General features: G+C 37.4%; 1 protein-coding gene across 3 annotated transcripts; it reads left to right on the top strand.

The window, feature by feature from the left end:
- Positions 1–269: 269 nt before the first annotated feature.
- LOC311094055 (uncharacterized protein) lies at positions 270–23,318 on the top strand. Of its 3 annotated transcripts, XM_084131778.1 has the most exons (5): positions 271–322; positions 5,491–5,784; positions 12,258–13,875; positions 15,721–15,817; positions 21,947–23,318. In XM_084131778.1, exons 2-4 carry the CDS (start codon positions 5,616–5,618, stop codon positions 15,788–15,790), a joined length of 1,857 nt encoding a protein of 618 aa, XP_083987904.1. In that variant the 5' UTR covers positions 271–322; positions 5,491–5,615; the 3' UTR covers positions 15,791–15,817; positions 21,947–23,318. The 3 variants fall into 3 exon arrangements, with proteins under 3 accessions (XP_083987905.1, XP_083987904.1, XP_083987906.1); XM_084131779.1 differs by lacking the exon at positions 21,947–23,318 and having other exon boundaries at positions 270–341; positions 15,721–15,903; XM_084131780.1 differs by lacking the exon at positions 21,947–23,318 and having other exon boundaries at positions 277–322; positions 15,721–15,903.
- Positions 23,319–23,513: the final 195 nt, after the last annotated feature.

The raw sequence follows: 23,513 nt of genomic DNA, 5'->3' as shown, positions 1-23,513 counted from the left end.
AAAACTGCAACGGAGTTTCGCCTCTTGTTACTTCTATACTCTTTGATATAAGTAGGCGAATTGGGACTCAGCAAATGTCTTGTTATAATGTTCCCCCTCGTGTTACATTTGTTGTGTTTTCTATACTGTAGTATTTGTAACATACTCTTCTTTTTTGTTAACATAAAAAACTATTGGAAAAGAAGGGTTCAGCCTTTGAATTGGGACTTCCTTCGTCGCGCCGCTGTGACGCAATCGCACTTCAAAATACGCGCGCGCGCACGTACACGCACACACACACACACACACACACACGGACAGTTTCAGCGTCGAGTCTTCTGAGGTGAGGAGAGCAGTTCACGGTATTTATCATATTTACACAACCATCAAACACACTTTATACAGTTTGATTAAGCGACAGACTCATTTCTGTATTGTTTTCATCGATCACAACGATACTTTTCTGGCGTCTTCCTACTGAAATAAACATTTAGTGCAGCAGCAGCGAGCATGAGGAGAATATGTTTAGTTCATTCCTGAGCGATTTTGTGTTCGTTTGTGTGATTGTCTCGATGTTTGTGTGAGAACTGTTACTTCATGTCAAGTCAAAGTTTGAGATCTGTGAGGGGAATGGGACTCGATATCAAGTGTTGCTGCTGCCGTTTTATTTATTTTTAACATCTTTGGATTGAATTAGGTATTTCTTTACTTTGCATTGCAAAATAGACTGAAAAAGATACTGCTAAATACTTTACGTTGAGCCTATAGGGAGCCATGTGAGACTATTTAAACCTATACATTTAAAATATATATGAAAACAGTTTGACATAGTAAATGTTATTGTTTTTTGGTTCTCTTTTTCAAATAAAAGTTTTATGATCATTGTCAGTTTCTGGGTCAATGACGTATAAGGATTTTCGACAGGCCAATTTTAAAATACTAAAAATAATAATATCTGTTGCAATTGTTCAAACATTAAGGATGTTGTGTACACCTAAATTCATTGTAAAAATTTAATTTAAGTGATTTTAGTGTTTTTTCATCTAGATGAATTGTCTGTAGCCTTAACCCTTTCATGCATGAATTATGATATCCTCAGTCAGGATTTTTTTCCTATGTGTTTTTATTGCTCTTAGGGCATGAAAAACAAGAATTAATTTTTATTTGATTTTTTTACAAATTTTTCAAAGAGATCTTCAGATGTCCACTTGAGTGGACAGCATGCATTTGGTTTAAACTTAAGATATACTAGATTTAATATAAGACAATAATCAAACACATAAAGTATGTGAATTTAACGAACTAATCAATACAATTATATCAAATCATGTGAAAACTATAAAATATATACAAAAAAATATAAATGCAAAATATTGCAAAGGCTTCATACAGCTTCATACAAGTTGCACTTCACGTATCTTTGATATCAGAACGTGAGTACGTGATTCCATCAGATTTTTCTAGTCTGTCAAGGTACAACTGTGGAAACCACTCAGATGCTCCCTCCAGTGCACCAGAGTATATGGAGATTTACCCTTATTAGCTGATAATTCTGATTATGTTCAAGATGGACATGCACATTTCTATCATAGCCCTCCTCTGAGAAAACCTAGCGATACGTTTTTTCAATCTCATCTGAAATGATCAGTGTTGAGGGTAACGCATTACAAGTAACATGCATAACGCATTCAGATAACTTTTTTGATGTTTCAAGTAAAGTAATGTGTTACAAGTAACATGCATTACCTAATCAGATTACTTTTTGATCTAACAAGTAATTAACTACAAGTAATGTGCATTACCTAATCAGATTACTTTTTTATGTAACGAGTAAAGAAACGCATTACAAGTAACATGCATTACGTAATCAGATTACTTTGTGATATTATGAGTAAAGAAACGCATTACAATAACGCATATTACATAATCAGATTACTTTTTGATGTTATGAGTAAGGAAACGCATTACAAGTAACATGCATTATGTAATCAGATTACTTTTTGATGTTATGAGTAAAGAAACACATTACAAGTAACATGCATTACGTAATCAGATTACTTTTTGATGTTATGAGTAAAAAAACAAATACAATAACATGCATTATGAAATCAGATTACTTTTTGATCTAACAAATAAAGTAATGCATTACAAGTGTCATACATATGTAATCACATGACTTTTTTCGATGTCAATGAAAATTACTTTCTAATAATACAAATACATTTATTTACAGTAAAAAAAGTCACTGCAGATTAAGTTTTTAAGTTTTAAATTTCAAAAACAATATTCACATTATAATTATGAAATGTAGCTGAAATATAGCAGTTGATGCATGACGTCCACTACAGTGGACATGTGATTAATCAGAGTTTTCTCTCAATCTAAAATCAAAACTTGGAAAATTTTACTGTGATATGACTCATTAGATATTACTTGATGCTGCAATATTTTTTTTACCTACAAGAGTCTCCTAGGATAGAAGGAATGGGTGGATATTCCGGAGCAACTTGGCATGTCTGACTGACCCTTGGCCATCTTGGTTTGGAGGGGGAAAAAATCGAAACACAAAGGCTTGCCACTTGATTGCAATTTATAGGATGATGCACAAGGGTCCAATGAAGAGGCTGATGTGACACTTTGCCATAAAAACCCGTGCAAATTCAAGAAAATGCATTTTTAATAGCTGTCCACTGTAGTGACCACTATGCGTGAAAGGGTTAAAAAAGGTCATGTGGTGCGACCGTGATTTATCTTAAAATTTATTCATTTCCTTAACATGCTTAATCATTATTTTACAAGTTCTTAGTAATTAAAGTGTTTAGAAACCAAGTATTTGCATTTCTTTTGAGTTTTTGTAAATAATGATATCATTTTTTGTTCTATAATTTCTGAGTTGCCTTCTTAAATCTAGTTAACAGACTTATTTTTCCTGTAAATCACATAAAACTGATAGAAATGTTTTAAATATATAATTTAATAAAGCATACTGTATCTGTGATTCATATTCCAACCACAAAAATAAGATATTTTATTTAAAATTTAATACAGTGATTGCTTTTATTGGTCGCACCGCATGATAAGTGGTCGCTCCAAATGACACAAAGACCTTATATAGTTAAAAATCTATTTAAAGAGATCAATGAACAATACATTTTATACAAAAAAATTATTTAAACCAGATTTTATACAAATTTCACAGAATTTTCCTGAACATAAACATTTAATAAACTTTTCTTTTTATAAAACTCGCATCACAAACACAAGTGCACCATTTAATTTAATTTAACTTAACTTAGAATTTCTTTCTAACAAATAATAATGTTATAGATATAAATTATTTCATAAAAGTATTGTATACAGTTAGTAATTAATACTTTTATTAATCAAGGACACATTCAGTGTCACATTCAGGCACAGGCTATAATGTTACGAAAGATTCTATTTCAAATAAATGCTGTTCTTTTGAACTTTCTATTCATCAAATAATCCTGACATATAAAATGCATCACAGTTTTGTTTTATATTTTGTAAATGTCCTACCATGAATTTATAAACATTTATTTTTGTGAGTGAATATAACAATATCGCAAACATAAATGGACAACTTTAAAGGCAATTTTCTCAATGTTTCGATTTTGTAGCACCCTCAGATTCCAGATTTTCAGTTGTATCGGCCAAATATTGTTCTATCTTAACAAATCATACATCAATAGAAAGCTTATTTATTCAGCTTTCATATGATGTATAAATCTCGATTTCAAAAAAATTGACCCATATGACATTGACCCATTGAGTGGTTTTGTGGTCTAGGGTTACATATTAGAATGATTTCTGAAGGATCATGTGACACCGAAGACACCGAGTAATGATGCTGAAAATTCAGCTTTGATCACAGGAATAAATTACAGTTGTAAATTACAAATAAATGCAGTATTACTAAACTGAAATTACATGCTCTAATTTTTTTTGTTGCATTTTTATCATATTGTACAGAGAGTGCACATAAACTGTCAGAAATATATTTTAAAAAATCCCAAATTGCATAAAAATCTATTCTAAATAATACTAAAGTAAAGTACTTTTTTTATATAAACCATCAATTGAATATAAAAGCATAAAACTGCCAATCTAGGACATATCATTGAAAACAATCTGCAGTGGTCGCACCACATGATATTTGGTCGCACCACATGATATTTTCAAATTCAGTCATAATTTTCAGGCACAGAATTGGCCACCTAAACAAAACAAGCTAGCTTGCCAAAAAGGTCACTATGAAATTTATAATAAAAATATATATTTGTAGAAATAACTTTAATATTACATTTTTTTTTAGGTCATACCACATGACATCCAAATTTGGTAACTACATAGAGAGAATTTGAGAGAATTACAAACCTGCTTGCTGCTTCCATGGGTCCTTGGTAAATTGGTTTATGATGTAACTTCCTGTGTTTGAATAGTTTTCAACATATAAGTCCCAAAATGGTAGTTCTTTGATGGTCGCACCACATGATATTTCATAAAATGGACATCATCGGACAAAGTTTGTTTGTATATTATAATGTAAATATAAATGCAAATGCTTTGAATTTTTTTAAAGGATTAGGCCTACAAAACATTTTGAAAATCATGCCAAATAGTGCAGAAAATAAATTTGAATAAATTCAGAGTAATTTCAAAGATGTTTTCAAAACAGAAGTTATGGCCGGACGGTCGCACCACATGATGTTTTGACACTTTAAATAACAAAAAAAAATAACAAATAAGTAAAGGTTTTTGAAAAGTTAAAGTGAGTACATGCATGGAGAGTCACTACAAATATGCAGTATCTTTTTAGGCATTTAAACCCATTTTTGCCTGAAAAAATGCAATCGGACAGAAAATTTAGGCGTCACGTCATTGACCCTTCTGCAAGCTGTAACATGTTAATGATCTAATTACATTCTTGCAATGAATGTAGTTATTAGAACTATATTTAGAGTTATTATGGGCATTTTATGGTTTAGTAGGGTAGTTATAAGCGGTGTTTGTTTTGCATTATTGATGTTTTATCCATGTCATATTGTGAGAAATAACAGTATCCTCTTTCAATAGAGCTGTTTTACAGGCTTTTATTATCTATCCTGACTCAAATAATGGGTTTCTATCAGCAAACACTCAGAATAAAGTGAGATGATCTGCTGATGATCCTGAATGGCTTGTTGAATGAGTGTTGATAGTCTGAGGCTCATCAATATAGATCTGCTGAAAACACACTTTATTTCATGACAATAGTTCCTGTTTTCACCTCATTTATTATGCTGATGTCTTCAGATCTCCTGTAAATTGACACTTAAAGCTCATTTCATTGGTGTCAGCAGACTGAGGGGATTTGATGGGTATTCTGTTTATGCTTATAACTGTTTTTCTTACCATTGTTTATACATGGAAGATTTTACTCTATTTATATTCTGTTGTCCACGAGCATAAAAACAAACTCAGTAACTGATATATTTTTGATTTTGCTAGATCAGCTCCTCCCACTGTAATTCAACATCAGTGAAGCTCCTCCCATATCAGGCACATCATCAGTGAAGCTCCTCCCACTGTAATTCATCATCAGTGAAGCTCCTCCCACAGCAATTCACCCATAAATGCTGGAATATTCCCATCAACTTCAAGTGAAGACAAGCATCAGAGCATCAGAGAATCAGGAAGAGCTAAAATCTGTAAAGACTGAGTTTATTAAAGAGGACAGTGAGAACATGAGTGATCCAGAACCCTGCAGAATGAAACACACTGAAGATCCTGAAGAACAAAGAGGTTGGTGTTTATTCTTCATTCATTCATGATGCTGAAGAACATTCATGTTAGAGACATTCAAGCACTTCATCACTTTTAAACAGTTAAACTAAACAGGTTTTCAAACTAAATATAATATGTAGCGACACTGACTTGGCATCCGGCCAGATGGTCTGAATTAGGCGAATCCTGACTTTTCAAACACAGCCCCTTCGTCAGATGAGAAAACAAGAGCTTTTTGTTTTTACTCTTCTGCAAAATGTAAGAACAATGCACAATGTCTAGAAAACGCCCCAGGGTAATTACCAGCGCCACTCTGGCTGGGGTCTCCCTGGCGCATGACACATATATAACAAGCCCTGTATTGTTAGCAAATGATTCGACCAAGTCCCCTGATTTTAAATCTCAGGACTTTACACACACACACACACACACACACACACAGAGAGAAACCTACTACAGAAATAGACTTTTTACCCATAAAGTCACTCTTAAATAGGGTTGGGAATCATAAGAAATTTTCCGGTTCCACCAAGCGATTCCGGTTCCGGTTCCCATTCATTAAAAAATATTAAAGGTCCCATGACATGAAATTTTCACTTTCTGAGGTTTTTTAACATTAATATGAGTTCCCCTAGCCTGTATATGGTCCCCAAGTTTCTAGAAATTTCAATCGGTGTAAATCGAGCTTTTGCTATCTTTCTCTGCCTTTGAGAAAATGGAGGCTCATACGCGCTGATCTTGAATCTCCTCTTTATGATGTCATAAGGAGAAAATGTTACCTCCCCTGTCTCTGCTTTGCCCGCCCAGAGAATATTTTCCGCCCATGAGAAAATGAGCTAGGAAGTAGGAACGCGCGCGCGCGATTTTAGTTTGTCCACGAGAGATATTATGGCTTTTGAGCGAGCGAAGCATAACAATTGCTCAATAATTGGATGTACAAATGAACACTGAAGGGTCAATACAGAGCTGGGCTTGCTGAACGTCTGAAACTAAAGTCTGGATCACTCTCTTTGGCTCAGCTACACACCTCGGACAAGTAAGTCAACAAATTATATATAAGTGTGTTGCTTTACTGTTTATGGTTACCTAGCTTGTTACACGTAGAATGTGGCTGTCACATTAGCTATGCAGTTACTTGCGCTAATGTAAAGGTAGACAGCATCAAGTTACACACACTGTAACGCGAGTGTTGTACATTTCTTTGTTATTTGGATAACCGTTTTCCTGTTGGTTATATGGCGCGTGCGATATCCGCATTTCAAGATCGCAGAGCTTGATGTAATTTTAATAAGATAAATACAGACGTTACAGATCCCTCATGAAAAGGCAACAGTATGTTAGCGTTAGCTACATGATAATAACTGTAAACCATCCGAATAAAGTACCGTATCCAGACATAATATTTTAAACTAACCATTCGGAAACGTCCTGCTGGAGCCGCTGAGTTGCAACTTCTTCATCCGTTGCTTCTCCATCCGGATCCGATTCTGGGTCAAACTGAAATGCTTGAAAGACTGCGTGTCTTCGTGCCATTGCAATATATCCAACGTAAACATGCACGCCACGGTACCGTTGCGCAAGATGGTCAAGGCCACACCCACCCTCCACCTTGCGCCGCCTTTCTCCTCCTTATTAGTATTTAAAGCTACAGACACCGAAACGGCCTGTCTGAAGGAAGCTCATTCTGGGACTGGCTTGTAGTGGCTATAATTCTGCACCGAGGCTGAATTTTTGGAAAGAGATTTCAGATACAGATAAAACAGATACAGTACTAGGTAGTGATGCACCGAAATGACAATTCTGGGCCGAAACCGAAACCGAAAATTTAGGATGCACTTGGCCGAAAACCGAAACTGAGGCCGAAAATGGCTTCTTTTAAAAACTTATATATATATATTGCTTGAATTTAATGGATCTGAAATGAAAAATCACAATATAATAATCAAACTTTTATTAACAGTTACATAACAAAACATAAAATATTTTTAACAATAAATATAAATAATAATTATTCTTCAAGTTTTATGTTCCATCAAATAATATAGTTTTTTAAAAATTGTGAAAAAAAATCCACAATTTTGGAGATTTTTGCAGAACAAATGTTACATATTGTAACTTTGGTGTCCTCTCGTATAGGGCTGTCATTTTTGTGAAAAAAAAAAAATCCTGTTCGATTTTTGAGACATAGGCAAAGTGTTCATTGAATCGTTAGTAAATTGCCTATATTTGGCGTTGATCCGTTTTCAACAGCAAATATAGGCAAATCCACGGACAACTAAACAGGCATTAGGACGAACGTAAAGAGGGCGCTTGAGACGCGCACAAGTCAGCAATGTGGACTGCCATAACATCAATGAAAAACATTACTGAAGGCTACATATTATGCACTATATTATGCAGAAATAGGCTATGTGTGTGTGTGTGTGTGTGTCAGAACCTGCAGTTGCTATGTGACGCGCGTTCGCTGCGAGCGTATAGTGACGAGCTGGACGCGCTCAGAGAGAAGGCCGTTAAAATCGATTCCCTATTTTCGTTTTCGAAACTTGTGTTGGTTGGTCCGATCGATTGTGCAATAAGTGACAGCCCTTTGACATGCTTAATCTTTGATAGGCAGACGCGTGATAACAGCTCGACCGTGAGTGAAACCTAAGCGCTTGCGCACGGATGGGAGGGGCGGGTGACATTCATTTTCGGTTTACGTTTTCGGCTGTTTTTTTTATTTCGGCCCGAAACCGATAATGCCATTTCGGCCGAAAATTTTCGGCGACCGAAATTTCGGTGCACCCCTAGTACTAGGGACCACTAAGGCCTATATTAAAGCCTACAAAAAGTATCACGTCATGGGACCTTTAAAACAACTAATAAAAAAATAGTAGTAAGGGAAAAATCCCAAATGAGTTTAACAGACTGGTAATGTCAACAAATTCAACATATTATTAAGCAATTTTTGCAAAAAAAAAAAAAATTTCTGAAGGAAAATCAAAATTCTCTAGAATAATTTGGGACCTCTCCTATAGCTTATTGTATAATCTCCAGCAGTGGAGAATACCCTCTCAGAAGGGGTAGAATATGCTTGAACACCCATGTAAGATGTGTGTAGAACAGATTATTTTAAAAATAGTTTTGAATGATTGATTCATAAAGACTACTTGTTTCATTACTGGATAAATCAGCGCTCTAGCAGTTAATAAACAGAACTGCACGCATCTTGCGGAAGAACATTTTTGTCGGAGCTATTTCTCTCTATTTATGTCTATGACGAGTCACGCAGGCACTGGGCTACTCCGCAGCGGCTGCGATCCGCCAGTCCGAGTAGCCTATAAACGCTTATTGCAGGCTTAACGTAGTAATTCAGGATAAGACAAAAACACGGTTAGAAAAAAAGACATTCATGCGCTCATTGTATACATTTTGTAAATTCTTTTCAAAAAATATCATTCATGCGTCTTTAAGAATGTTTTGAAGCATCAGATGTAATCGATACACTCGTTATTTGAAGGCAGCAACTTTCAAAAGGTGATTTACTCTATTTTGGTTGTCGTAGACATCAGTGTTTATACTCTAAACTTTTATCTCAGTACTTCTGTGATTATTTGAATATTTGTAACAGAAATATCGATAGGCCTACTGTTTTTGTAAAGCTGTTTCATATTGACAACTGCTCTCTCTGGGTCAACGACAGCACAAACAGATTTGAATGTTCAGGGGTGAGATTTTTGTAATTTACGATAAGATCGCGTGGCTGTTTGAATCAGGATCTTTTAAAGATTAATCGTGCAGCTCTACTGTCTTTACTACTCTCTATCTCTCTCCATTGATATCTGACGCAAAACGTATTTGAGGAGCGCGAGGGCTATTTTTATGAGGTGAGACCGTCGCGCTCCACTTCACCAAAACAGCGCACCAGAACCGGTTTCGGAACCGAAACTTAGGAATTTCGCACGGTTCCGGTATTTTTTCAAAAACACTACCGGTTCTGGATAAGAACCGGTTCTCGGTTCCCAACCCTACTCTTAAATGTATTAAATATATCCCTTTTGTGTTAAGATGTGTTTGTAAGCCATAGGAAAGCATATATGTCCTATTGTAACATTAATTGAACTGCAAATGCCTATACTAATGCCTAATAACATATCTTTGCATTGCTACAATGTCTATATTCTATTTTTGATACCTGTGCGATTCTTTTGACCTGATGGAATTGAATTTCGATAACCAGTTGCAGTAATTTCTATCATTTGACACATTTCATATGTCTTGAGCAAATCTTCCCAAATTCGATCTCACTCATGACTCATTCGAGTGGGCGTGTCTAACAGGACAAAGGAAAACCTTCCGCTCGAAATGCTCTAAGATGATTCGTCCTCCACGCTAAATGGAGGCGTACACGGGACACTGATGAAAGTCCGAACCTTCAGTTTCCAAACTATCTCTCTTCTTCGGTCAAACTTCGGGAAAACACCAGCTTCGGACCGGTTTCGGCCACCGTCGTCGGACGCGCCCCTCCGCGTCACTCCCGACCTTTCTTTCCTTTACTAAGTTTTATTTTCATATTCGCCTCTCCCTCCACGAGGGAGATGAATTCTGAATCATTTCTTTGGTAACTTCACGTTCGGTGAACCTTTAAAACTTTGCGCGAGACTGCTCGCCCCGGAAGACACGAGAGAACACGCCTAGCTCCACGCCTAGCTCAGCAACACAGCGGACCATGTGCAAGTACAACCGAGCTTTTAAATGCTGCTTACGGTTGTCTATCCCCTTTTCCAAAGTGATTTGATTTAGGGCTGGGCGATAAAACGATAACGATAATTATCGCGATATAATTTTTCTCGATAAAACGATATCAAGAAGTCGATAAATGTTCGATAATGTTTATGCGCCAAAAGCGGAACGAAACTCATTTTGAACCGCGCGCCACACGGACCATTTATCCGCTCGGCTCAAAGTCCAAATGGCAGTGCGAGGCTCCGCGAGCGAGCTCACTAAAGTTAGAGCAGATGCGTTAACTCTGATCGGTCTCGGTCACGAAATCCAGTGAGAAGCGCTTGAATTCAGCGAGGAACACAAATGTCTCAGTGATTTAAACCAGCTTAAAGGCAGATGAAACAGCACTGACAAACTGTGCGCAACGATACAGTCTGAAGGCTTTTCCGTCTACAAATTCCCATCATTTACCACGGATTTACTGTTAGCCTAGTAATATTAACTGCACCATGAAATGTAGGATATACATATTGAATTGTATTATATTATTAATGTAGACAATGTATTAAAGGACTAATGGAATATAATTACAGTATTTAATAATGTATTTAGACAACTGTTTTTCATACAAATACCATAGAAACCATAAAGTTACATTTTGCCATGATAGTGAGGTGCTATAGGCTATGCCTGGTTTCATCTGTGGTTGTCATGATCTAAATGCATGATACTGGATGACCGATGGTTAAGTTTAATAAAACTCAAACAGTCAGAATATTACATTTTACCAAATAAAAATGAGCACATGCAGAAACTAAGAAATTAATTGTCCAATAAATATATTTATTTTGTTAAGGAAAAATGACAAATGTTTGAATGTTCTACCTCAGATTTGTGAAATGTTCACCTGTCAAAGTGTTTGTCATGATATGTTCTGACAATAAAGAGTAGTTTAAAACCACAGTTAACGCTCTGGTTTCTACAACTTAAAGCAAAAATCTGCCTTTAAACTTTAAAGAAATAAAGATTTGACTTTTATCGTGATAATTATCGATATCGACTGATATAAAAAAAATTATCGTGATATTTTTTTTTGGCCATATTCTCCAGCCCTAATTTGATTCCTTGTTGTCTGTCAAAAGGTTACTGTCTGTGATTTGTTGTCTGTGAAGCACAAACGAACAAGACAATTTTGGGTGAATTTGGAGCATGTGGGGGGCTGAGTGACCTCAGAATGACCACATAATATTATTTTAATATCTAAAAAACCGAAGCAGCACAAACGAAACTTTTTACAGCACAAACGGAGCACAAACGATTGCGTCTATTTTGGGTGAATTTGGAGCATGTGGGGGGGCTGGTGACGTCATCGTCTATAATTCAATTTCTGATATTTTAAAACCGAACGCAGCACAAACGAAAATTTTACCGGCACAAACCAGCACAAACGAAGCACCAACGAACGAGACTATTTTGGGTGAATTTGAAGCATGTGGGGGGGGCTGAGTGACCTCAGAATGACCTAAAAATATTCTTTTAAAATCTCAAAAAAACCGAAACAGCACAAACAAAATTTTTTACAGCACAAACCAGAACAAACGGAGCACAAACGATTGAGCATAGTTTGACGACGTTTTGCGTTGGGTGGGGGGCCAACTTCACGCAGGTTATGTACCACGAAGGTATGAGGGAAAATACCACTTAGACTTTTATGTCCTTTCACTTCATATTTCTCTCTTTTAATTATTTTGATATGCTGAAAATTAAAACATTTTCTTTCATTTCAGACCTGATGGAAGTGAAGGAGGAGAGTGAAGAACTGAGTGAAGTGAAGGAGGAGAGTGAAGAACTGAGTGAAGTGAAGGAGAAACATCATGTCCAACCTGGAGGAAAACCTTTGAGTCGCTCAAAGACTAAAGATAATTTTTTTAAGAAAAGAAAAGCCAAGAAATCTACAACCTGCACTCAGTGTGGAAAGAGTTTCTCAAACACACGTAATCTTGACCGTCACATGAGAGTTCACACTGGAGAGAAGCCGTTCTCATGTGATCAGTGTGGGAAGAGTTTCCCAAGGAAAGATAGTCTAGAGATTCACATGAGGATCCACACTGGAGAGAAGCCGCTCCCCTGCACTCAGAGTGGGAAGAGTTTCATAGACAAACGTAATCTTAAACAACACATGAGAGTTCACTCTGGAGAGAAGCCGTTCACTTGTGATCAGTGCGGGATGAGTTTCACACAAAAACCAAATCTTAGTCGACATATGATGATCCACACTGGAGAGAAACCTCACACATGTGATCAATGTGGGAAGAGTTTCGCACAATCAGGACACCTTAAGGTTCACATGAGGATCCACACTGGAGAGAAAACGTTCACATGTGATCAATGTGGAAAAAAATTTCTTAGGGCATCAAACCTGAAGGCACACCTGAGAGTTCATATGAAGAAGAAGTCTCACTCATGTTCTGAATGTGGAAAGAGTTTTTCATGGCTTTACAGTTTACAATTACATCAAAGAATTCATACTGGTGTAGGAGTTCATATGTGCTTTGAGTGTGAGAAGACTTTTACTTCAGCAGAAAATTTAACACTGCACCAGAGAATTCACACTGGAGAAAAACCGTACAAGTGTTCACACTGTGACAAGAGATTCAATCAGTCATCATATCTAAAGATACATGAGAGGATCCACACTGGAGAAAAACCTTACAAGTGTTCACACTGTGACAAGAGATTCAGTATATCATTAAATCTGAAAATACATGAGAGGATCCACACTGGAGAAAAACCTTACAAGTGTTCACACTGTGACAAGAGATTCAATCAGTCATCATATCTAAAGATACATGAGAGGATCCACACTGGAGAAAAACCTTACAAGTGTTCACACTGTGACAAGAGATTCATTCGCTCAGCAGAACTGAAAACACATGAGAGGATCCACACTGGAGAAAAACCTTACAAGTGTTCACACTGTGACAAGAGATTCATTCGCTCAGCAGAACTGAAAACACATGAGAGGATCCACACTGGAGAAAAACCTTACAAGTGTTCACACTGTGACAAGAGATTCAATCAGTCATCATCTCTGAAAACACATGAGAGGATCCACACTGGAGAAAAACCTTACAAGTGTTCACACTGTGACAAGAAATTCATTCGCTCAGCAAATCTGAAAACACATGAGAGGATCCACACTGGAGAAAAACCTTACAAGTGTTCACACTGTGACAAGAGATTCAGTCAGTTATCAACTCTGAAAACACATGAGAGGATCCACTGCAGAGAGAAACCGCACACGTGTGATCAGTGTGGAAAGAGTTTCACTATTATAAGTCAACTGAAGAAACACATGAAGATCCATGCGGTGAAGAAACCACATCACCACAGTCTGAGATCACGGTAAGTAGTTCATCTTTATGTGCTGAGAAACACAGTCTCTTCTGTGTAAGTTAGTTTCTTATCAGCTAGGATGAGTATCATGACATTTTGTTGGTTGATCTAATGTAGGGCTGTGTGATATTAAAACAAAAGTGCGATATACAATACTTTGTTAAATCATGCGATATTCAATATGCTATACGATATTGCTTTAAGTGTGTAAAATTAATTAAAATTATATTTAAATATTTAAAAGCTGAAAATGGTATGACAAATATACACTATATTGCCAAAAGTATTGGGACACCCCTCCAAATCATTGAATTCAGGTGTTTTAATCACGTCCATGGCCACAGTTGTATAAAATCAAGCACTAGGGATGCAGACGGTTCTACAAACATCTGTGAAAGAACGGGTCGCTCTCAGGAGCTCAGTGAATTCAAGCGTGGGACCGTGATAGGTTTCCACCTGTGCAATAAGTCCATTCATGACATTTCCTCACTACTAAATATTCCACGGTCAACTGTTAGTGGTATTATAACAAAGTGGAAGCAATTGGGAACAATAGCAACTCAGCCATGAAAAAGTCAATAGCTACAGACCTCCAAACTTCGCGTGGCCTTCAGATTTGCTCAAGAACAGTGCGTAGAGCTTCATGGAATGGGTTTCCATGGCCGAGCTCTGCATCCAAGCCTTACATCACCAAGCGCAATGAAAAGTGTGGAATGCCACTGGACTCTAGAGCAGTGGAGATGTGTTCTCTGGAGTGACGAATCACGCATCTTTGACTGGATATCCGATGGACAAGTCTGGGTTTGGCAGTTCCCAGTAGAACGGCACTTGCCTGACTGCATTGTGCCAAGTGTAAATTTTGGTGGAGGGGGGATTATGCTGTGGGGTTGTTTTTCAGGGGTTGGGCTTGGCCCCTTAGTTCCAGTGAAAGGAACTCTTAATGCTTCATTATATAAAGATATTACGGACAATGTCATGCCCCCAGCTTTGTGGGAACAGTTTGGGGATGTTCCTGTTCCAACATGACTGCGCACCAGTGCACAAAGCAAGGTCTATAAAGACATACATGAGCAAGTTTGGTGTGGAGGAACTGGACTGGCCTGCAGAGAGTCCTGACCTCAACCTGATAAAACACCTTTGGGATGAATTACAGCGAAGACTGCGAGCCAGGCCTTCTCGTCCAACATCAGTGCCTAACCTCACTAATGTGCTTCCAGAAGAATGGTCAAAAATTCCCATAAACACACTCCTAAATCTTGTGGAAAGCCTTCCCAGAAGAGTTGAAGCTGTTATAGCGGCAGAGACGGGCCAACTCCATATTAAACCCTATGGATTAAGAATGGGATATCCTTAAAATTCATGTGCATGTAAAGGCAGATGTCCTGAAACTTTTGCCAATATAGTATAAATGCTTCACATTCTTTTTGGAAAAGAAAGCCTCACTACAACTTCTGAAAGTGACCAGCAGGGTTTTAGCATTACGTAAAAAATAATGTCACAAATCTGACAACGTAATATTAACATGTATGTAAAAAATAAACTATTTAAATGCCAACAACTCCTCTTTGGTCAACTTGGTAATATATAGTTATATTAACCTAAAACTTATCATCAAGATTTTGTGAACAAAAACACCTGAAACTAGGGGTTGACAATTAGTTATATATATAAAAAAAAAGAAATACAAAAAAATTGCATTCAAGTTTAAAACTGCACCAGGCAATTCACACTGGAGAAAAACCTTACAAGTGTTCACACTGCGACAAGAGATTCGGTCTGTCAGCAAATCTGGATTATGTGATCTAATCCGATATTTTATTTATTTATTTATTTGTTTGTTTATCATGTGACTAGCCTGAGTACCAGAAAGCATCTGGAAGGAGAGGACGGAGAGGACACCAGTGATCCAGAGCCTGCAGAATGAAACATCATGATACTGAAGAACAAAGAGGTTGGGGTTTATTCTTTATTCTTCATTCACTCATCATGCTGAAGAACATGCTGATGCTCACTAGATTTACATTGCTTCAGGCTGAGAATAAAAACATAACAAATTAAAGCACAAAAAAAAAAAAAGTTTATTGATAATTTTTTTTTGCCGAAGAACATGCTGATGAGAACTAGATGAACTAGATTGTTTTTCTAGAACTAGAACTGAGTTATTACTAGCTAGTTACCATGATTCTTACAGTAGTTACTAATGAAAAGCCAATCCTAAAGTGTAGAAATCTTCTAATCATACACAAGATATTCACACACACACATACAGTATATCATCAAGGAAATCCTATACTTGGCAAAATCAAGGAACTTCCTGTTTCGAATGCGCATGCGTCGCGTCTGAACGCGTTGTTGTCTTTGGAGCTCCATCGATTGATTTATAATTCTTGATTTCTCTTTAAACTCACTTACAACGAACATTTTCTATTTTTCCTCACCTCATAGTTACAACGCGGACTGTTGAGCAGACGTGTCTCAAGCCTAGTGATCCAACGCTGGATACTCTTACAGGTTACGACCGTGGATCACGGCTGAACGCGTCTTCTCCGCACTCATTTATAAACAATTTTTTTTTAGCCTATCGTGCGTCTACTCCACACCCGTACCACTAAAAAGACGGATTATATCCAAGACTTAAGCCATAAATTAGTATTAATATTGATAGCATCACTGGTAGCGTCGTTGCTAACTTAACTTACTGTCCATCTGTTAAAATGGCGAATATATCAGATGTAAGTAGTCTACCTTTTGGTGCAGGTGAGGACACATTTGAGCTACACGCGGTACAGTCTGAGCTGGAAGCTGTTGAGAAACAGATCCACGACCTTTTAGTGAGACAGGCCGAGCTGATAGATCGGCGGTTAGCTCTTGAAACATCACGCGCCGATGCACACAAATCAGTGATTAACGTTACTAACCCGCTGACTCCGACCTCGTCTACTCCGTGCGTTACTCAGCATCAGTCACGAGCGTCGAGGCCGCGATCAGCTATGGTCTCGTTTACGCCGGCTCCAACATGCCACCACGAAGCCTGGATATTTCCGCAGCGGAAGACGCGAGTCAGGTCTAGACCAAGAAAACTCTCTCCGACCCTCCCGGTTTTCGAGATATCCACACAAAACCGCTTCTCCCCTCTTCGCGAAACAGAACGCGATGCTGTGATCATCGGTGATTCCATCGTTCGACACGTACACGCTACGTTAAATAAAAGTAAGGTGCATAGTCACTGCTTTCCTGGTGCTCGTGTTTCTGAAATCGCTGCTCACGTTCCCGAGATTCTGAACGAGCGCGTCGGAACTGTGGTCCTGCACGCGGGAGGGGCCGACATCAGGCTGCGACAGACAGAGGTTCTGAAGAAAGACTTCAGGAATCTGATCGATACGGTAAGCAGCACATCGCCTGATATAACGATCATTGTGTCAGGACCGCTTCCCACGTACCGACTAGGTCATGAAAAGTTTAGTAGATTATTCGCGCTAAATGAATGGTTAATATCATGGTGCAATGAGCAGAAACTGCTCTTTGTAAATAATTGGAATCTGTTTTGGGAGCGTCCTAGGCTTTACCGTGCTGATGGCTTACACCCAAGCAGATTCGGATCGGATCTTCTGTCAGATAACATCTCCAAAATGTTAAATACCTTTTGACTAGTAACCAAAAGTCCAAATCATAGTCTCTGCTGCACCAAATTAACTGATATAAATAGTGTAGAACATTGCATAGAAACTGTGTCTATTCCTCGTTTAGTGAGATCAAATAATAAATCTACTGCAGGATCTAGAAAAAATCTAATTGTTATTAAACCAGAAAATGTTGCTATTAGTAATCAAAAACAATTTCTAAAGCTAGGTCTTCTAAACATTAGATCACTCACACCTAAGGCAGTTATTGTAAATGAAATAGTCACAGATAATAGCTTCGATGTACTTTGCCTTACTGAAACTTGGCTTAAACCTAATGATTATTTCGGTCTAAATGAGTCTACTCCATCAGGATACTCCTATTAGCACGAACCCCGTCTGATTGGTCGTGGCGCCGGTGTTGCAGCGGTCTATAGAGATATTCTCAATGTTACTCAGAAAACGGGTTATAAGTTTATTTCGTTTGAAATACTTGTACTAAATGTTACGCTCTTAGATGTTAGAAAAAAATCCATATTATCTTTAGCCTTGGCTACCGTATATAGACCGCCTGGGCCTTACGCTGATTTCCTAAAAGAGTTTGCAGATTTTCTCTCAGATCTATTGGTCAATGTAGATAAAGCATTAATTGTTGGAGATTTTAACATACACATAGATAATTCAAATGATGCGTTAGGGGCTGCGTTTATAGATTTATTAAATTCATTTGGGGTCAAGCAAAACGTCACCGGACCAACTCATCGTCTTAATCACACACTCGATTTAATTATATCATATGGAACCAATCCAACCGATATAGATATCATTCCACAAAGTGATGATGTCACTGACCATTACTTGGTAACTTGCATATTACATACTGCTGTAATATGTCATGCGGCGCTGCGTTATCGACCAGGCAGAACAATCCTTCCATCCACCATAGATAATTTCTCAAATTGCTTATCTAATCTGTCTCAGCTGCTGCCTGAACCCAAACAAACAGATGAACTAGAAGAACTAACTAGCACTATGAGCACCATTCTCTCTAGAACATTGGATGTTGTTGCACCCATTAGATTAAAAAAGGTCAGAGAGAAAATTAAAGCACCATGGTACAATAATACTACGCATGTTCTAAAGAGAGAAACCCGTAATTTAGAGCGTAAATGGAAACAAACTAATTTAGAGGTCTTTAGAATCGCGTGGAAAGACAGTATGTCACGTTATAAAAAGGCCCTAAAAGCGGCCAGGGCTGAGCACCTCCGCAAACTAATAGAAAACAACCAAAACAATCCTAGGTTTTTATTTAACACCGTGGCTAGACTAACAAATAAACAGACGTCACCCGAACAAAATATCCCGTTACAGTTTAGTAGTAATGATTTCATGAACTTCTTCACTGAGAAAATAGAAAACATCAGAACCACAATTGTAAACGTTCAATCCTCAATCGCACCTTATAATTCAGCCTCAATTATCCCCCCCGCAAGAACAATTACAGTGCTTTACAACTATAGAACAAAAAGAGTTAAATAAACTTATCACTTCATCTAAAACAACAACATGTTTATTAGATCCTATACCAACTAAACTACTGAAGGAAGTGTTACCTGTAGTGGAAGAGCCTCTCCTCAATATTATTAACTCGTCTTTATCTTTAGGTCATGTTCCAAGAACATTTAAACTGGCAGTTATAAAACCTCACATTAAGAAACCACAATTGACCCTTCGCAGGGAGCTTGATTGACAGGTGATCTGACCAATCATACTTCGCCATCCGCCATTTTGTCCGACAAAGCAGTCAGGAGAGTTAGTAGATTAACATAGGAGGATTTGAACTTGAAAAACGGAGTGTACTGACGCCTTTCTGTGGTTAAAACAACATTCCTTTTTGTGTTTGTTCATGTTTATTTGAGGCTATAAATTAACTAGAAGGAAGAGATGATCGGTTCACGAGCAGCTTTAACTGATGCTCTACAGCGATCTGTCACTGCACATTAAAGAGCAACAAAACGGTATTTATTGTTAAAATTTCTTTTTAAAAATGACCAAATTTGAAAGGTGAGACTTTGTTTAATATGTTTAATATCAAACGTAACCGAAAAGTAACCTGCTCTGTCCTGTCTGTCAGCGTGTTGTCAGTCTCCTCTCTGCTCCGCGATGTATTTTTCACTGCATGAGAACATGGTGTGGCATGAGAACGGCGTAGCTTGTCGGACATAGCGACAGTAACTAAGGGGGGCGGGTCTTTGCGAACGGTCAATTAGATCATAATAATCTAGCAAATTATAGAGCCATTTCAAATCTACCTTTTATGTCTAAAATACTAAAAAAAGTTGTGTCCACTCAACTGGGCTCTTTCTTGCAAGAAAATGATATCTATGAAAAGTTTCAGTCAGGATTCAGACCGCATCATAGCACTGAAACTGCGCTCGTTAAAATCACAAATGATTTACTCTTAGCTTCTGACCAAGGCTGCATCTCAATACTAGTTTTACTTGATCTAAGTGCTGCGTTCGATACTATAGATCATACAATACTCTTAGATCGACTACAAAATTATACTGGTGTTCAAGGACATTAAGCATTAAGCTGGTTTAGATCATACTTATCAGACCGCTACCATTTTGTCTATTTAAATGGAGAAAAATCTATCATAATTCCAGTAAACTATGGAGTGCCGCAGGGATCTGTGTTGGGCCCTCTGTTATTCTCAATATATATGATACCACTTGGAAATATTATAAGGAAACATGGAATTAGTTTCCATTGTTATGCTGATGACACTCAAATATATATTTCATCACGGCCGGATGAAAACGCTAAATTATCCAAATTGACAGAGTGTGTTAAAGATATAAAAGATTGGATGACGCGTAATTTTCTTTTATTAAATCCAGACAAGACAGAGGTTATACTTATCGGTTCAAAAAAACGCCCACAGAACCTCTCGCAATACAACTTTGACATCGTAGGATGTCCTGTTACTTTATCCTCGACAGTAAAAGACCTGGGTGTTATACTCGATTGTAACCTGTCTTTTGAAAATCATATTTCGTATGTTACAAAAACAGCCTTTTTCCACCTTAGAAACATTGCTAAGCTACGTAATATGCTATCAGTTTCTGATGCAGAAAAGTTAGTTCATGCATTCATGACCTCGAGACTAGATTACTGTAATGCTTTATTAGCCGGTTTTCCTGCATCCTCAATAAACAAGCTACAGTTAGTCCAAAATGCCGCTGCTAGAGTTCTTACTAGATCAAGAAAATATGATCATATAACACCGATTTTATCATCACTACATTGGCTACCTATAAAGTTCCGTATTAATTATAAGGTATTGCTACTGACTTATAAAGCCCTAAACGGCTTAGCTCCAGTCTATTTAACGGATCTTCTATCACCCTATAATCCATCGCGCTCTTTAAGATCAATAAATTCAAGGCTTTTGGTCATACCTAGGATATCCAGATCAACCAAAGGAGGGAGAGCATTTTCACATTTGGCTCCAAAACTCTGGAATAGCCTTCCTGATACTGTTCGTTACTCGGACTCACTCTCCCAGTTTAAAACTAGATTAAAGACGCATCTTTTCAGCCAGGCATTCATATAATATTGTTAATCTCACAGTTTCAAACTACAATCCGGCCTCTAGTTCATAAATGCCAGAGGAGAACTGGCCCCCGACTGAGCCTGGGTTCTCCCAAGTTTTTTTTTTCTCCATTAGGTCACCTGATGGAGTTTTAGGACACCATTAGGTCATTTGATGGAGTTTTTCGGTTCCTTGCCACTGTTGCCTTTGGCTTGCTCAGTTGGGGATATTTTGGGGATATTTAATTTTATTCTATCAATCAATAAATTCCACTAGAAACAAACTTTGTTGTATTATTTTATTTTAATACTGTGAAGCTGCTTTGATACAATCTGTATTGTGAAAAGCGCTATACAAATATACTTGATTTGATTTGATTTGATATATGCATAGATGAGCTAGCTAATTATTGCTGTATGACAGCATAGGCTAATTACTGACAGCTTTCTCAAATCTTAAGTCTGCTATGCTATTAAATATTGATAATGTAAATAACCTTGTGTATTCGTTTACAATTCGTTTACAAAAACAGTTCAAATGTTAATGTTCAAGTGCTAGTCATTTGTCCTGCATTAGTTATTGATTTGTTTTGTATGAATTATGAATCTTGTTCAGTAGTTCTCTGGGAAGCATTAAAAAATAGTAGTTATTGATTAGTTAACAGTGAACTACCACTTTCATCTGTGTGCTATTACTTACTAATTTGTTAATAAGAGTTTCTTGTTAGTTAATAGTAGTTACTAGATTGCTAATATTGTGTTGCTCATTTGTTCCTGTGTAGTTATTCATTAACGAATTAACCGTATTCTAAAGTGTTACCTGATTATGTTGATGTTTATAGGTGTTTTGTTGTTCTGAACAGTATTTGATCATCTACCGTTGGAGGCCGATGACGTCACTGCTCGCGCTGTCTTTTCCATCATTCAGTTTCACCGTCGAGTCTTCTGTGGCGTTTCAATGAGGAGGAACTTGAACTTTGAGATTTTATTTTCAGAATGGATCCACAAATGAGCTGTGTCCACAAATGGGGTGTTCAAATACCATACCTCTTTTTTTTTTTAGCGAGTCAGCTGCTTTCTTCTCATATTAAATTAAGTCCAATAAAAGGTATCACTATCACTGATAGAGAAGTAAAAAAAAAACAATAGTCGATGACACTAAACTCTTCATTCAAAACCAAAACCAGATTTCTGTGGCTACTGAATTAATCTGGATATGTTCAAGGGCATCTGGTAAATACATTTTGCTAAATGTGAGCTTATGGCCATCAAGGAATGTTCTGAAGCTTCTTCCCACATAGCAAATTTTATCTTTTGTTGTATTTGTTATCCTTGAACTGATTATGAAATTGGCATGATACATTTACCTGACATAATAAATTGTTACATTTGATTTTACTCTGACTTTCTCTGACATTGTTTTCCCAAGTAGATTAAACGGATTTGATTCCTATTTTGTCCCAGTGCAGGGCCAGTTGTGGGTTATTAATTGGCTGAGACTTGGGCCAGTAATGGTCATTGTGTGGCCCTTGTCTTTGATCCAGATCTGGGCCACTACAGGGCCGTCATTCTTTTCGTTATGTGGGCCGAGGGAAAGGGGGTTCTGTGGAACAGAGCTGGGCCAGATCACATTTCATATGTGGGAAAAGTACATTTATCTGACCCAAGGTCACAATCCTGATTTGGATCAGATGATCACTGGACTGATCTGGATCGCACTCCTCCCACCAACATTCAACCCTCATGTGTTTTGCCGTGATCATGCTGTGCCATTATTGCTTCACACGGCCTGACTCCGGCTGACAGGAGACATGCCATTGCCCACAGGAGGCCAGCAGTGCCAGATCGAGGACACATTCGGGACAAGACTGCTTGCTATGTGGAGTATTATGGTATTCCCCTGAAAAAAATGAGGTTCAGTATTTGGGAATAGTCATTACTAAAGATCAGCATAAAAGGTGTTTACTAAATTTCATCCCAATTGTTGAAAAGCCGAAAAGGAAATTAAATCAATAGCTTTTGGGAGATCTTTCTTTAAGGGACAGAGATCTAATTACAAAGGCTGAGGGTATTTCTAGATGGACTTATACAGCAATGGCTTTGCATCTTAATAGAAACATTTGTAAAGAGATTGATAAAGTGCTATTTGACATTATATGGAAACCAAAATACAGTACATAATGAAATCATGTGAATTCATATGAAAATTGTGAATTTTAAATAAAACATTTTAAGTAAATTGGCTTTGTCAGATTGGTCAGATGTTAGAAATCCTTACTCCATTTGGAACTTTATCCCTATCCATATGCTTTCTAAAGTTGGTAATACACATTTTCTTCTTGTTTGTAATTATAACTTTGACAAAATACCAGTGAAATTATCTGAATTTCATCGCCAGGCATTTTTATCATGGTCCTTAATTTTCAAGCT

This window comes from Abramis brama, assembly GCF_963993115.1.
Source record: "Abramis brama genome assembly, chromosome: 1".
Lineage (NCBI taxonomy): Eukaryota > Metazoa > Chordata > Actinopteri > Cypriniformes > Leuciscidae > Abramis > Abramis brama.
Note: the sequence above shows the minus strand (reverse complement) of the source record. Positions and strands in the feature narration are given on the sequence as shown.

What these genes read in the sequence shown, in the direction of transcription:
- LOC311094055 (XM_084131778.1), top strand. Translation starts at nt 5,616, where the DNA reads ATGCTGGAATATTCCCATCAACTTCAAGTGAAGACAAGCATCAGAGCA. An exon ending in AGATCCTGAAGAACAAAGAG is followed by an intron (nt 5,785 to 12,257) that starts GTTGGTGTTTAT and finishes CTTTCATTTCAG; the next exon opens with ACCTGATGGAAGTGAAGGAG. An exon ending in CACCACAGTCTGAGATCACG is followed by an intron (nt 13,876 to 15,720) that starts GTAAGTAGTTCA and finishes TCATGTGACTAG; the next exon opens with CCTGAGTACCAGAAAGCATC.